The sequence below is a fragment of the Capricornis sumatraensis genome, chromosome 2 (assembly GCF_032405125.1).
Source record: "Capricornis sumatraensis isolate serow.1 chromosome 2, serow.2, whole genome shotgun sequence".
NCBI classification, from domain to species: Eukaryota; Metazoa; Chordata; class Mammalia; order Artiodactyla; family Bovidae; genus Capricornis; species Capricornis sumatraensis.
The window spans coordinates 181,506,771-181,520,172 of NC_091070.1; the positions used below are offsets into that span (position 1 = coordinate 181,506,771).

Genomic DNA, 13,402 nt, shown 5'->3' on the forward strand with positions numbered 1-13,402 from the left:
AAATAAAACATCAGAACTCAACCAATAATTAAGGTGCTTATTTCTAGACACTGTCACTCATCGGAAACATTTTACATCTTTAGTAGCAAGTGCAGGCTCAAGACATTATACTTAAGTCTAGAGTAGGTAATGAAATAGAAACATAGTAGCAGAAGCTAAATTCAGAATAGTATCAGAAAGTTACCAAATCTACTGTTTAAAGAAAGTGAAAGTGAGAGTGAAGTTGCTCAGTCTTGACCGACTCTTTGCAACCCTGTGGACTGTAGCCCACCAGGCTCCTCCATCCATGGGATTCTCCAGGCAAGAATACCGGAGTGGGTTGCCATTTCCTTCTCCAGGGGATCTTCCTGACCCAGGGATTGAACCCAGGTCTCCCATATTGCAGGCAGACGCTTTAACCTCTGAGCCACCAAGGAAGCCCACTGTTTAAAGATGGCCACCCAATTTCTGTAGCCCAGACATTTTTGGAGTCCTCACCATGTGCCAGAGACAGTGTTAACATACCAGGACTAGACAGATGAATAAATCTGGGCTCTTTCTTGTGAGAACTCACGCTCTAATAACTCATCTGTACAAAGCTTTACTGTTTGCAGCTCTTGCCCACATTTTTTAACTGATTACACATGGATGCAAGTAAAATTTTCCAGGCCTCCTTGGAAATCTGAATTTACACTAACTGGGATATCAGCCCATAACGAATGAGATGGTTTACAAATCAGCACACAGACTAGTCCCCTATCCCCCCCTTCAAGAGAACAAGAGGGGCAAACATCCCCATTACACATAGGGTAAATGAAAACTACTCTGGATCCAAGACTGCTAAAAACCTCAGTTCTCCAGGCTTTCTCCAGAACTACCCAGAGCAGCAACAACTCAGTGACAGTTTCTAGGGTGGGAGGAATCAAGCAGCAAGAGGCAGAAAACTGGCTCTGTGACAGCAGCTGAGAATATCTCTTATTCAGAGAGGACACCATCCAAGCAGAACGTACCACCTTAAGCTCTTTGGCACTGCCTGTCCCTGAGCTGTCAGGAGAGGCATGGGCTTTGGAGAAAGCTGATCAATAAACATGGATGGAATCAGGACAAAGGAATCCAGGATCCCACTAAGGAGCCCAGGGAGCAATACAGTTAACAACAACAAAAAATCCCAGTGACATTTTATTTGAGCTAGCAAATGTCTAATAAGAAACCCAACAGGTCTTTCTACCCTTCTCATTTCCCGGAGATGAATGTGAAGATCACAGCAAAACTGTTAACAATATTTAAATACACACAAACATATGTTTCACCAATAAGGCCATAAAAATATTCTCAAGCCATTTATAAATACTGTTACATTTATCAGAGAGGTGACAGACTTCAAAATTTCTTCTTCAAATATATTTTCATGGTTACACACAGCACAGTAATTGTTAGGGATTTGTGACCTCCCTGTGATATATATATTTTTTGCCCTATGTAGAATCCTACTTTATTTTCAAGTAACATGGAAATATGAAGACTATTTTAAGCTGGTTAATTATTTTATAGGCGGAGTCAGGGCAGACTGATGAATCAGTACTTCAGTGTATTTATGGATCATTAATTTCTGACCATTCCTCTTTGAATTAAGATTTGTAAAAAAAAAAAAAAAAAAGTTGGCCATCATATACTAGACTCAGTTTGTCTTGTTTCCTTAACGTATGCCTTATCAGCTCTGCCACAGCTGAAGTGATTCCAAATTGCTTTATGACATACTTGGATTTTCTCCTGCTAATAATTTCTCCTTCCTGCCCATGACTGGCAGGCTTCTTCCACACTGCAGTAACGTGGGACAGCTAATTATCTACCAATCCACCTTGCTATTCCACACTTGGCAACTTTTATCTGCACAGGACAGCTGCACTCTCCCGTTTGAAGTGAAATGTCAGTCTCTGCTAATGCAACAAGACTTACATCACTAATGATGTCTCCACACTTTGAAGAAACAACTCAAAGCCTAATTAAAAATTCAGATTCATTCTCACTGGCTTGCTGATTTTCCCTGCCCTTCCACCAGGGCCTTAGAGTATCTTTTAAAATACTCAGTGCAAAAATAAAATGGAAAAAAAAATATATCCAAGGGGAATCCAGAAAAAAAGAAAAAGTGCTGGAGTCTTGGGCTTTGACCTAGTCTTTAAAATAACTGTTATGGTTGGAACAGAATCAGGATGTTATCATGTACAACAGATAAGAATTTCCTCCACTGGCTTCTCTACGACAATGACAACAAAGCACACTATTTCCAGGCAAATATGGACCCGAAGCTACTTCTCAGTTGACCCACCCTGGTATTTGGGAATCAGAACTGTTGTAACTGTAATTAACTTAGAAATCATGGAACTGTGTAAATCTGAAGTAGGGGAAAACTTCTTTTGAATTCAGAATGAAGAGTGGGAAGGTAAAGAGGCTTTCAAATGACATTTATTCTGTTTCATTATCAAATCAAATAAACAACCCTTTGAAAGTAATTGTACTATTACAATTTTCACAAAAAGAAAGAGCTTCATGCTTCTAATAACTAGGGAGAGAGATGCAGTCCTGAAATTCAGTTCTAAAATAGCACTCTTCCTGAAAATTACAGGTAGAATTTCATTCTGAAGATTTTATATAAATCAAAAAAAAAAAATCACAAAAGTTGTTCCTTCCCTAAAGTTTTCTTTTTATGCTTTACCTTTTTAATAATAATAATAATAAAGACTTTGGTTTATACAGGTTCATAATTATAACGTTATTGGTTACTTAAATTTGGTGTTTTAAAAATAGCTAACATCACTGTGGAGTCAGAATTTTGTATTCTTTCAATGGCTCACTGACTTCTAAGTATTTAAATAACAGCTTAAAAAAAAAAAGTCATCTGTCAAATGAGACTATCAGTTATAAGTTCTCAATCATCAAAGAACTAAGCCAAAACTTTTTTTGTTTTCAAAAGAAGAAATTAAAATAAAGCTTCTTGATTAAATCAAGTTTCCTTTCCATTTTAAAGCAAACATCTCTTGGAAAATGAAGCTCCCATGGGATAAGTACTGTGTCCAAAAGTAAGAATCCTAAAAAGTCAAGACCTGAATTCAAGGTCTATCATGTAGTACTGGTGTGACTTCTAGAGAGCCACCACCCATTGGGCCTGTTTCTCACCTATAAAATGAGGGCTGGGGGAGGTCTGACTTTCTCTCTGGTCCTTCTAGTGCTCATACACTTCATCAGTGAATCAGGGAGCAAAGACAGGCTCAGGGCAGGCCTGCTGAGCCTGGGTTTGTACAGCCCCTCAGGGCAGACCACCGGACGCAGTGGGAGGCCAGCCAGCCCACATGCAGGTCAGAGGCAGGGAGACTGCAAAGTAGGCTTTCATGAAACTGGACTGGGGGAAGAAGAACCTAAGTACATAGCAGGCCTTGGGGGCTGGTGGTTGCTAAGCATCTAGCTAAGTCATTTAGCTAAAACCTAAATGACTTCAGTTGAGCTTTCTAGGCACCAAGCTCCTCATTTCTCCATGTTTCTAGTTCATCTCCCCCAGAGCACATCTTCTCCAAAGGCAAGATTCATGCACAAAAAGCAGCTAGTTCCCAACTGAACACTAGGAAGGTTTGGCCAGTCATGTGGAAACAAAAGGGGAGAATCTGCTTGAGAATGTGAGCAATGGGGCCACATGACCTGAGCCATAACCTAGCCTGGCTCAAACTCCTCCCCAGACTGTCCAATCACGTAGGGCAGCCTCTTCCTCTCTCAAGCCAGTGTAAGCTGGGCGTTTTGTTGTTACCTGCCATATATCTCACTGCCATGAAGGATCCAAGGATTCTACTACCCAACCTGTATGCTTGCTTCTCTGAACTCTTCCTGTGCCCTTTCTTCCCTCTAGCTCTCTAAGCTCCAAACCTTAAGGCCATCTTTCCATTCTCTGAAGAGCCATCACGAAAGTCTTCTGGGAACCCCACCCTCTGGCTAACTAATTCCTATTCATTCTACTTTTCCTAGAAGACCTTCCAGAAGCTTCCACCACCCCTAAGCAGGTTAATATCCCTGACATACTTTCTCCAAGCGTCTGGAACCTCCTTTTTCATACCATTTCATTGCTTTGGAAATTAACTGATGGATATCTCAGAATGAACATGGTGCCTGGCACCAAATAAACATTCAATGACTGTTTAAGTAATTATAATGACAGGAAGCTCATCTCCTAAAACAACCCAACTTAAACTCTATTCTATGAGAAAGCTGTCCTTTTCTATTATATGGAAACTTACTTCCCCAGAATCTTTACACACAGTCACTGACTTTACCTCCTAGAGCTCACTGAATAATTCTAATCCAGACACTGCAAATTGGTGGCTTCTGGCCTGATCCAGACAGCTGGCATGTTTGGTTTGGCCCACACAGTGTTTTGTTTTATTTTTTTTCTATCTGAATTAGTTCCCAACATTTTAAGAATTGAGAGATTTCATTGAAAACCCAGAGACCCAGCTTCTCCTGAAAACCAGAGTCAAGTGGCCACACTGGCTCCACACTGCCACATGGCAGCAATTGGCAGAGCTGGGTAGCACCTGCTTTTCAGCCCTGGCATGTGTCCTCCCTTTCCAACAACCAACACCATGCCCTACTGATCTACACCTGGCTTGCCTCACTCTGCCTAACTGAACCCTGGAAATGTTAGTTAGCAACCCCGGAGTGGGCATGGATCTTGATCCCATGTTTCAGCATTTTTTTCTACACTGCCTTGACCCATTCAGGTTAGTTAGCTTCTCTGATAAAACATGAGCTCTAGGAGGGAAAGCTCTGGACATTCTATACTTTCCCCTCCACTCTCCTGGCCTCAGAGTCTATAGTGGAATCTGCTGGCAAACTCATCAGAAGATAATTATGTCCACAGTCAGCCTTTTCTCTTCAGCCTCTTCCCTTCCCTTACAGTTTATTTTGCTTTGTTCCTTTCTCTTTCCTGCCTTCCATCTCTGAAATAGGGAGAAAGCAGGAGAAGACATGGCTCAGACTGTAAGCTGGGCACTAAGAAAACACAGAAACTCACAGCCTTGTGGGGAAAGCAAGGCATGAAAATGAGGGCCAGAAGGCATATGCCCATGAGAAAAAAAGGGCCCTAGAGGAGCTTCCCAAAAGAATCTTAGGTGTTACATCTGGAAGGCAAAGGAGGCTGCTGAACAAAGATACCAGCTATTTTGCAAAGGGCTACAGTACGCACAGTGGCTCAGTGGGAAAAGAATCCACCTGCAATGCAGGAAACCAGGGTTCAATCCCTGGGTCAAGATGATCCCCTGGAGAAGGAAATAGCAACCCACTCCAGCATCCTCACCTGGGAAATTCCATGGACAGAGAAGCCTGGCAGGCTGGAGTCCATGTCATGACCGAGAAACTAAACCACCACCACCACACGGCAATGGTTTTGCTCAGGCATGTCATAAAACATTTTCAAGCATACACCCTCTAAAATATTTGTATTGATGGACTGCAAATTCTATATACTAGTATATCAATACATTATGCATATTCTAAAACATTACTATAGAAATTAAGAATGTAATAAAAATGTTACAGATAAAATTATGGGATACCTGGAATTTCCTTCAAAATAATCAGGGAGGAGGGAAAAGAGCAGGTAGAGACAGAGATGAAACCAGCCTGACCACACGTAGATAGCTTGTTTAAGCCGGGTGAGAGGTACAGGAATATTTTTATGCTCTTCTCTTTACTTCTATATATTTTTTCAAATCCTTGTATTAAAAAAGCTTAAAAGTAAATAAGGGAATTCCCTGCTGATCCAGTGGTTAGGATTTCATGCCTCCACTGCAGGGAGCACGGGTTTGATCCCACATGCTGTGTGGTGTAGCAAAAAAAAAAAAAAAAAAGTAAATAAAATTGACTCTAATTGGCAGGTCTAATACTTTCTTCATAAATATCAAAGGACGGTTTTGCATCACATCCCTGAGGTCAGTGCACCACACTTTGGTAATCCCTGGGTCAGAGGACTGACTGCACTGAAATCTGCAGGTTCTGAAGCTTAGATTTCAGTTTCACTCCAGCTCTGGAGCTGCAAAATTTTTGTTGGCTTCCAGGTTCTGTGCCCTGGCACTAAACACACTGTCCATGTTTATTTCTGTTTACTGATTGTTCCTATGTTAGACTGTATGCTAAAAGAAGTCCCCCCATTAACCAAATGAAGCTCAAAAGTAATTTAATAATATGCTGGAAGTGACAGAGTTAATAACTAGTAGAGTCAAAACTGGTGCCCTTTATATTTTGACCTCCAATATACTTTTACTCCAGGTTGAAGCAGATTCAAAACAAATCCCGTTGCACTTAATACCAAACTTCCAGAGTTCTCCAAGGTTCCTGTTGGCTCATCCACTTAAGCTCAAGGAAGGAACTCTTCAAGCAGCAACCAGAAATAGCACCAAGTTATAAAGTGTGAAACCATCCCCTTCCCCTCCCCCACACCTCTCCAGATTTAAGTACAACTGGCAGGAAAAAGCTAAGCAGCTAAGACAGGTATTAGTGGAGAGGAAGGGGAGGAAGTACTGATACTAAGCACACCGGGGAGAGTCCCTCAGAAGTGATTCAACATGTTTTTCTTTGCACTCATTCTTACCAAGTTCAGTTCAGAGTCATCCACCAATGGTCAATTTTGTTCTACTCCAAATGAGCAATCTCAGAAGAAAACAAGACTGCAGCTTTCCCATTAGGGCTTATACTACACATAGGGCATAGAATCAAATAACATTATTTGCATTTTTTTCCATTCCTAAAATGTTCTCAATTGCCTAAGTACATATTCAAATCATCCTAAAACATACCATTCTTGGTATGATTGACACGACTAGGGGGCAAATGCCAACCTTATCTAAACATCACTGTAAATCAGCATGAAGTTATAGTAGGGCCACCAGGGTGTTGATGTGAAATAACCACAGAAGCCCTAGATGTGATGGCCAGAGAAATAAGACATGGAGCCATATGCAGAGGTACAAGAGTTACAGTCACCCCCCTCCCCCATCAAGAATTTAAGACATAGCAACTCCCTTGTCCAGTACCACCAAGGGGCCTCAGAAATGTCTGAAGAACTGCTTATTTGGTTCCCCTTAATATCTGAGGCTGCTGATGTTTTCAGGACTGCCCTCTGTGTGTGGCAGATCACTTAAAAGGCTGCAGGAGGAGTAGTCAGCTTCATGACCTCACCAGATAATCTTGGCAGCCCTCCTCTGCACTTCCATAATGCCCTGTTCCTCTCTGCAGCATGGTACTAGCCCGCTGCTTTCTAACACTTCTCCGCCCCTCACTAAACACCTCCTTTTGTATCTGTCTGCATCATCAGTTGAGAGCTTCAGGGCACAGACAAGATCTTATTTACCTTCTATCCCCTGCGTAAAGTGAAAGTGAAGTCACTCAGCCGTGTCCAACTCTTTGTAGCCCACCAGGCTCCTCCGTCCATGGGATTCTCCAGGCAAGAATACTGGTGTGGGTTGCCATTTCCTTCTCCAGGGAATCTTCCCAACCCAGAGATTGAACCCGGGTCTCCGCATTGCTGGCAGACGCTTTAACCTCTGAGCCACCAGGGAAGCCCTATCCCCAGCTTAAGCCCAAGCCAAAGCCCCTCATAGAAGTCTCCCCCAAAGTTTGTTGAATGTATGCAAATATGAACAATGAACTTAATGCTTTTCTAGGGCATACAAAGTCAGCCTCCCCTTTCACTTTCAGCTGCAGCCACTATTTACAATGCTGCGCTATATTTTCAGTCAATAGCTCACTGCTACTGAGCCTATCAGTTCTGTCCTGTCTGCCTCCTTTCCTTCCATTTGAGGTGAAGCTCCTCAGACTGTACTTCTGGCGTTTCTTCTGCCCCTATTGGAAGGATTCTCCCCACCCATCCCCCTTCCAGGCCCCATACAGCAGCTGTCTGACCAACCTGCTGGTGCGTCTGCCAAGTTCACAGTGACTATGCCCAGCTCAGCAGAGCTGAGTTAGAATTAACATCAAGGCGGGCAACCTGGCTATGTGCCAGATCCTTGCTGTTAGGAAGCCTGTATTGTCATATAATGTTAAATGGGCCTTATAAGTGCCTGGTGAAATGGCTCCCAGGGCCAGATATGCCTTCTAACAAGCAGGCACTGTTGCTTGATTGTTTCACCTGTGCAACCTTACCTCCACCTCCAAATTGTAAACTCCTTAAGGGGCTGTGCTGGAATATCTCCTTTTAAATCCACCAAACACTCAGCTAGCATAGTGCTCTGTGCCCAGTCAGCGTCTAAGGAAATCTCTTTACTGAAGAACAAGCACATCTGCCAACAGTTCCCAGTCCCAGCTCCACATCAACAGGTGCTTTCACATGCACTATTTTCATTAAGTCCACAGAACAGATCTCCAGGAAGAATCATCATTGCCATCTTTACAGATCAAGATCACCTAACTTCTAAAGTGGCAGAGCTGGAACCCAGGTTTCCAATATGGAAACTTTCCATTCCATGATGCTCCTTCATTCAAAAAAATAAATAAATAAAAAATAAAAACTTTTTGCATGAATGAAAAAGCAGAAACAAGGCTCCCTGAACACAGCCATTCTCTGCTCCCTAGATCTCAATGTCCATGGTTTCACTCCACCAGACCCCTGAGGAGATGATGATTAGGTTTTTGACTTTTACTCATGATGTATGAGGCCTGCTGCCAGGGGGGCAGTATTCAGCGGCAACTTTCCCAAGGCACTGGCAAAATTAGTTGGTGCAAATCATTTAGAGATTTTTTTAAACTTTGTCCATTACTAAAAAGGAACCACAACAAAAAACCATGAGCAGGCAGCCACCATGAGAAAAACCTTTCCAAGAAAATCTTTAAGCTAGGCTGCTTTTCAAACTTTCTTTATCAGCCAGCACAAAAACCATGCCACAGGAAACTACACTGCTGAAAGAAGTTCTGGGTTTTGTTTTTGTAAAATTCTTCCTTGTGCTTGTCTTCTGAGAGGTGACAACAGGCCTCCCCCCCTTGGAAGCGGCTTTGCAGTTTCTCAAAAGTAAAAATGGTCTTTGGAGAATTTCAGCAGCAGTGACGTAAAAGTCTGGAAATAGGTTTTTAATTCGTAAATGAACCTACACAAAGTTTCTTGTCAAAGAAGATGCCACCCTGAAAGGTCTGCACTGTACTTGACGTGCCAAGGTCAAGTGAAAAGAGTCGATCCCTTAATTGAGAGAGGACATTCTTTTCCTGCAAAGGGAGGACACCTCTCTCCAACTCCCTCATATCTTTGGATGGAAGTTTGACCCCACTCACCTTAACACCCACATGAGGCTACCTGTCTCAGAGCACCAGATTAGCTCCACAGCTATAATATCCAACATGTCACAAGGAGGGATTATATTATCTGCTCTTTAGACAGCTAAACCCACATAATTTCAGACCCACTGAACAAATCCCAGAGGTTTACAGAGGAAAACTTGAGGCTGGCAACCTTGTTCTAAGGGCAAGAAATGTAACCTGCTTTAGATTTTATTTTACAAATATCTCCCCCCAACCCCCCCCCAAAAAAAAAAACAAGCTGGCAGTCTAACAAAACTGAAAAGAGATTTCCCCCAATTTTCCCAGAAGGAGGCAAGTGGTAGATCAATATACAGCTCAAGAAGAAGAATTTAAATACAGTATGTGCTGCTCCTTTTAAAAAGGGAGAGAAGCCACTTCACATTTTGCCAGACAAAACCCTGTCCCCAGGAGGCCAGCTTCCACAATGAGGTTGCAAAGGTGTTAGAAAGAGGCCAGTTGGGAGGAGATAAAGGGCCATTTGGGCACAAACCCCCCACTGATCAGAGCTTTTTTTTTTTTTTCTTCTTCTTCTTCTAAAGTGTCTCCCTTTCAACAGGGAAGCCTTTTAAAACTACATTTGTTTTGGATCCCTACCTGAAAGACAATGTGTTGGGATCCGATTTCACCTTTTGTCAACGATTGGGTGAGAAACAGTAAAACTGCTGTCAGCATCTTAGAAAAAGCTAGTCCTTAACTTATATGGTGGTGGTAGTGGTGGGAGACCCAAAGGTCCCCTGTCCAGCCCTAGTGATGGGATGAAGATGACAAATGCCTGCTAATCTTAAGATCACTGTCCAAAACTGTAATGTATTAAATGTCTTTATTAAAAGAGGGTCTCTATGCAAGAACACAATTGTGTGTCCTCTGAATTGAAACATTCATCAGTGGAAAAAGAAATTCTAGTTTTTCCCTAACATTTTAGTTCATTTCCTCTAAAAGTCACTTGACTTCTGAGAACTCTGTCAGCAATCATCAGAAATCAGAACATGCATATGGAAAAAATTATAACAATCTGAACCTAAAAGATCTGCATAGAAAAGTTCAATAATGCATCTTAAAAGTTTGTCTATTATGCAAATGAAGAAAAATCGGACTCTACTGCCTTTCAGGGCTGGTGTCTGCACAGAAACACAATTATCTTTCAGGCAAACCATCCACTCCTGAAAAACAAACCACCGAACCGTCTTTCACTACAGCGGTAAAGGTCGGGGGAACTGACTTCAGGAAAACTGTATCATCCTTGGAGGAGACTGGTGGTGGTTAGGGCGGGAGGGTAAAAAAAAAAAAAAAAAAAAAAAATCAGAAACCGGAATCCCAAGTGACTTTAAAACACCTCTCCCGATGGGAGGTAGAAGGGTGGTCACAGTAGACTCGAAATCAGAAACCTCTTCGGAGAACACGTTCCTGGAAACTTCGCTCTTTCGTGAACCACATGCATCACCATTATTATTGTTCGAATACAGAAGAGAATGAGGTTACTTTACAGAAAACTGTTACAGCAAATATTTCAGATTCGGAATGTCAGTTCAACCTCTCCTAATCGAGTGGGCCTTTCCGGCCAAAGAGGTTAAAATAACGGCGAGATAGAATCTCCAGGTGGTTGCTGTTTAGCAATTTTTTTTTTTTTTTTACTACTGTTGGTACTGTTGGTTATTAGTAACATCTTCAGGATTTCTTACTAGCCTCGGGCAATCTTTCTTTAGCACCACCACCACCACCCCCTTCCCCGGAGGACGGATCTGGTAAACAATTTAGAGAAATGGGAACCTTATTCACTATGCTTGCTTTTTCCTCCACCACATACCAAAAGGCGTACACAAAACAAAACAAAAACATTCGAACAGCGCGCAACCAACAACAGCGGAAAGCAACAAAAAACATCCCCCACACAGCACGAGTCGGGAATCTACCAAGCGTCTACCAGGCCGGCCCCTCCCCCAAGGCACCCGGGCTGGGAGAGGGAGAGCGGAGTTCACTCTCCGGACGCTCTCAGCCGGGGCCCAGGTGGCCCTGGAGCAGCTGCGCACCCGGCGGTGCCGGCCCTCCGGGCGCCCATTCTTGCGCCTCGGTCGGGGGGACCCGAAGAGGTGATTAAGGGGGTACAGACTGGGAGCCTCGGAAAACCGTCCAAGCCAGGCGGGACCGTCTGCCCTGGGATGGATACACAAAGAGGGAAAAGGGGAGTTTGTAGAGGTGGCGGGGTTAAAAAAAAAAAAAAAGACTGCGGGAGAAATTGGTGCAAATTAGGAAAGGAGGCGCGAAGGAACCTAAGAATCCTGGCCGAGATAATGGAGCTGTGCTCGGGTAGGGGCATGGGAAATGGGTCCTGCGCAAAGGGCAGGGGCTTCTGCACAGGAGAAAGAGAGGGAGACCCAAGAACTTGGAAGAGGAGTTGGTGTGTTGTTAGGGGATCCACGCAGAGGCCAGAGGTGTCCGGGGCAAAGGGTGCTCTGTGCATGCGGGCGAGGTCGGTGCTCGGTTAAAGTGACCTGTACTGGGGATGGGACCGGGCTCTGCGCAAAGGAGCGAGGCGGGATGTGCCTGGCAAGCTCCCGGGCACAAGGGATGAGGGGTGGGGGGACCCTTACCTGCATGGTGACGACCCCCAGCTCTTCCGCTGCCAGCCTCCGCATCTGGCTCGCCAGCACTTGCGCCTCGTCCAGAATAGAGAATTCGGCGTCTGCCCCGGCCCCCAGTAGCCAGCCCACGACCAGGCAGAGCAGCCAGAGGGGCGGCCGCCGCGCCCCGATCCGTCCGAGCGAGCCCCGACCCCCGCGGGCCAGGGCGGCCGCCCCTGCCGCCTCCTCTTCCTCTGGCTCTCGGGCCATGCCGCCTCCCCCCACTCCCCGCCGACGGGCTCCAAGAGCCGGGAAGCGGGGAGGTAGCCCCGGGTGGTGCGCCCAGGGCCCGCTCGGCGCACCCCGCAAAACTTTCTCGCCCTTCTGCAGCAGCTTCTACGCGCCCCGGCAGCTCCTAAACTTAGGGGGGCGCCCAGTTACGGCGCGGGAGCGCGGGCGGCCACCATCGCCGGATCGGGCGGCCGCGGCAGGAGAGCAAGCAACCGCCCCAGCCGTGTCCCGGACCCCGGCGCCGGCGCGGGCCCCGCGAGGCGGCGGGCGGCTGCGAGAGCTGCGGCGTCCGCACCCGGTGCGTGGCCGCGGGGCTCACAAGGCGAGCCGCGGAGCTTTCGCTTCCCGCGGGTCCCAGCGGAGAGAGGCGGCGGCGAAGGCGGGCGGCTGCAGCCTGGGAGGAGGAGCGGCGATCGGGCTTGGTAGGCTGGGGCAGCCACCCGAGCGAGCAGGGAGAGGTTTAAAAAAAAAAAAAAAGCTGAAAGAAAGAAAGCCAGCGGCGGGGGAAAGGGAGGTGTCTGGTGCCACCACGCTGCGCTCCGGCTCCGTGCACTTCCCGGCCCGGCGGCCGCCGCGGCTGCGGTGATTTATGGAAGCGGGGAGAGAGGCGGGGACATTCCCCCGGTCGCCCCTCCTCTCTCTGCCCGGCTCCCGCCTCAGAACCGGCCCCTGGAGACGCCGCGGGCCCGAAAACAGGCTCTCGGCTCGGGTACCAGACCTGGGGGTCCCTGGAACTTTCTGGTTGCCGGGGACAGCTACCCACCCCAGCTCTCACCACCTCCGACCCCGCGAAGGGACTCCGGGATCCCACCCATCGAAAGTCCCTTTAAGTTCTAGGACGCTGGCTTTCTGCCTGGCAGAGACTTGTGAAGGACGGGACTGCCGTTTGTGTGCCCACTGCTCTTCTTCGGTGTTATCAGTAACAATAGCTAGCATTTGTTAGATCAATGGATTCCTTTTTGTTTTTAACCAACTACTATGTGCCCGGCCCAGGGCTCTGGGGTTTGTATACATTATCCTTTAATCCTCACCACATCCCTGTGAGGTATGTATCTTTATCCCCAAATTTTAGGTAACAAAGACTGAGGCTTAGAGAGGTGGAATAAATTGCCGAAGGTCACCCAGGGGATAAGAGGCAAATCCCGACCTTAAGCAGTCGGAGACTATTGCTCTTAAATAGAACGTAGTTCTTTCTGTCTCTTTTTGGAAATGAACCATCTGATCTCATCAAAAGCAAAAAACAAAAC

General features: G+C 45.7%; 1 protein-coding gene across 1 annotated transcript in view; it reads right to left on the reverse strand.

Annotated features, from left to right (window-relative positions):
- The window catches only part of CACHD1 (cache domain containing 1), a 236,083-nt gene extending 223,949 nt beyond the window's left edge, over positions 1–12,134 (reverse strand). Inside the window, exon 1 of the mRNA XM_068964526.1 lies at positions 11,895–12,134. Coding sequence (XP_068820627.1) covers positions 11,895–12,134 — 240 coding nt within the window. The remainder of the gene's footprint in view (positions 1–11,894) is intronic.
- Positions 12,135–13,402: the final 1,268 nt, after the last annotated feature.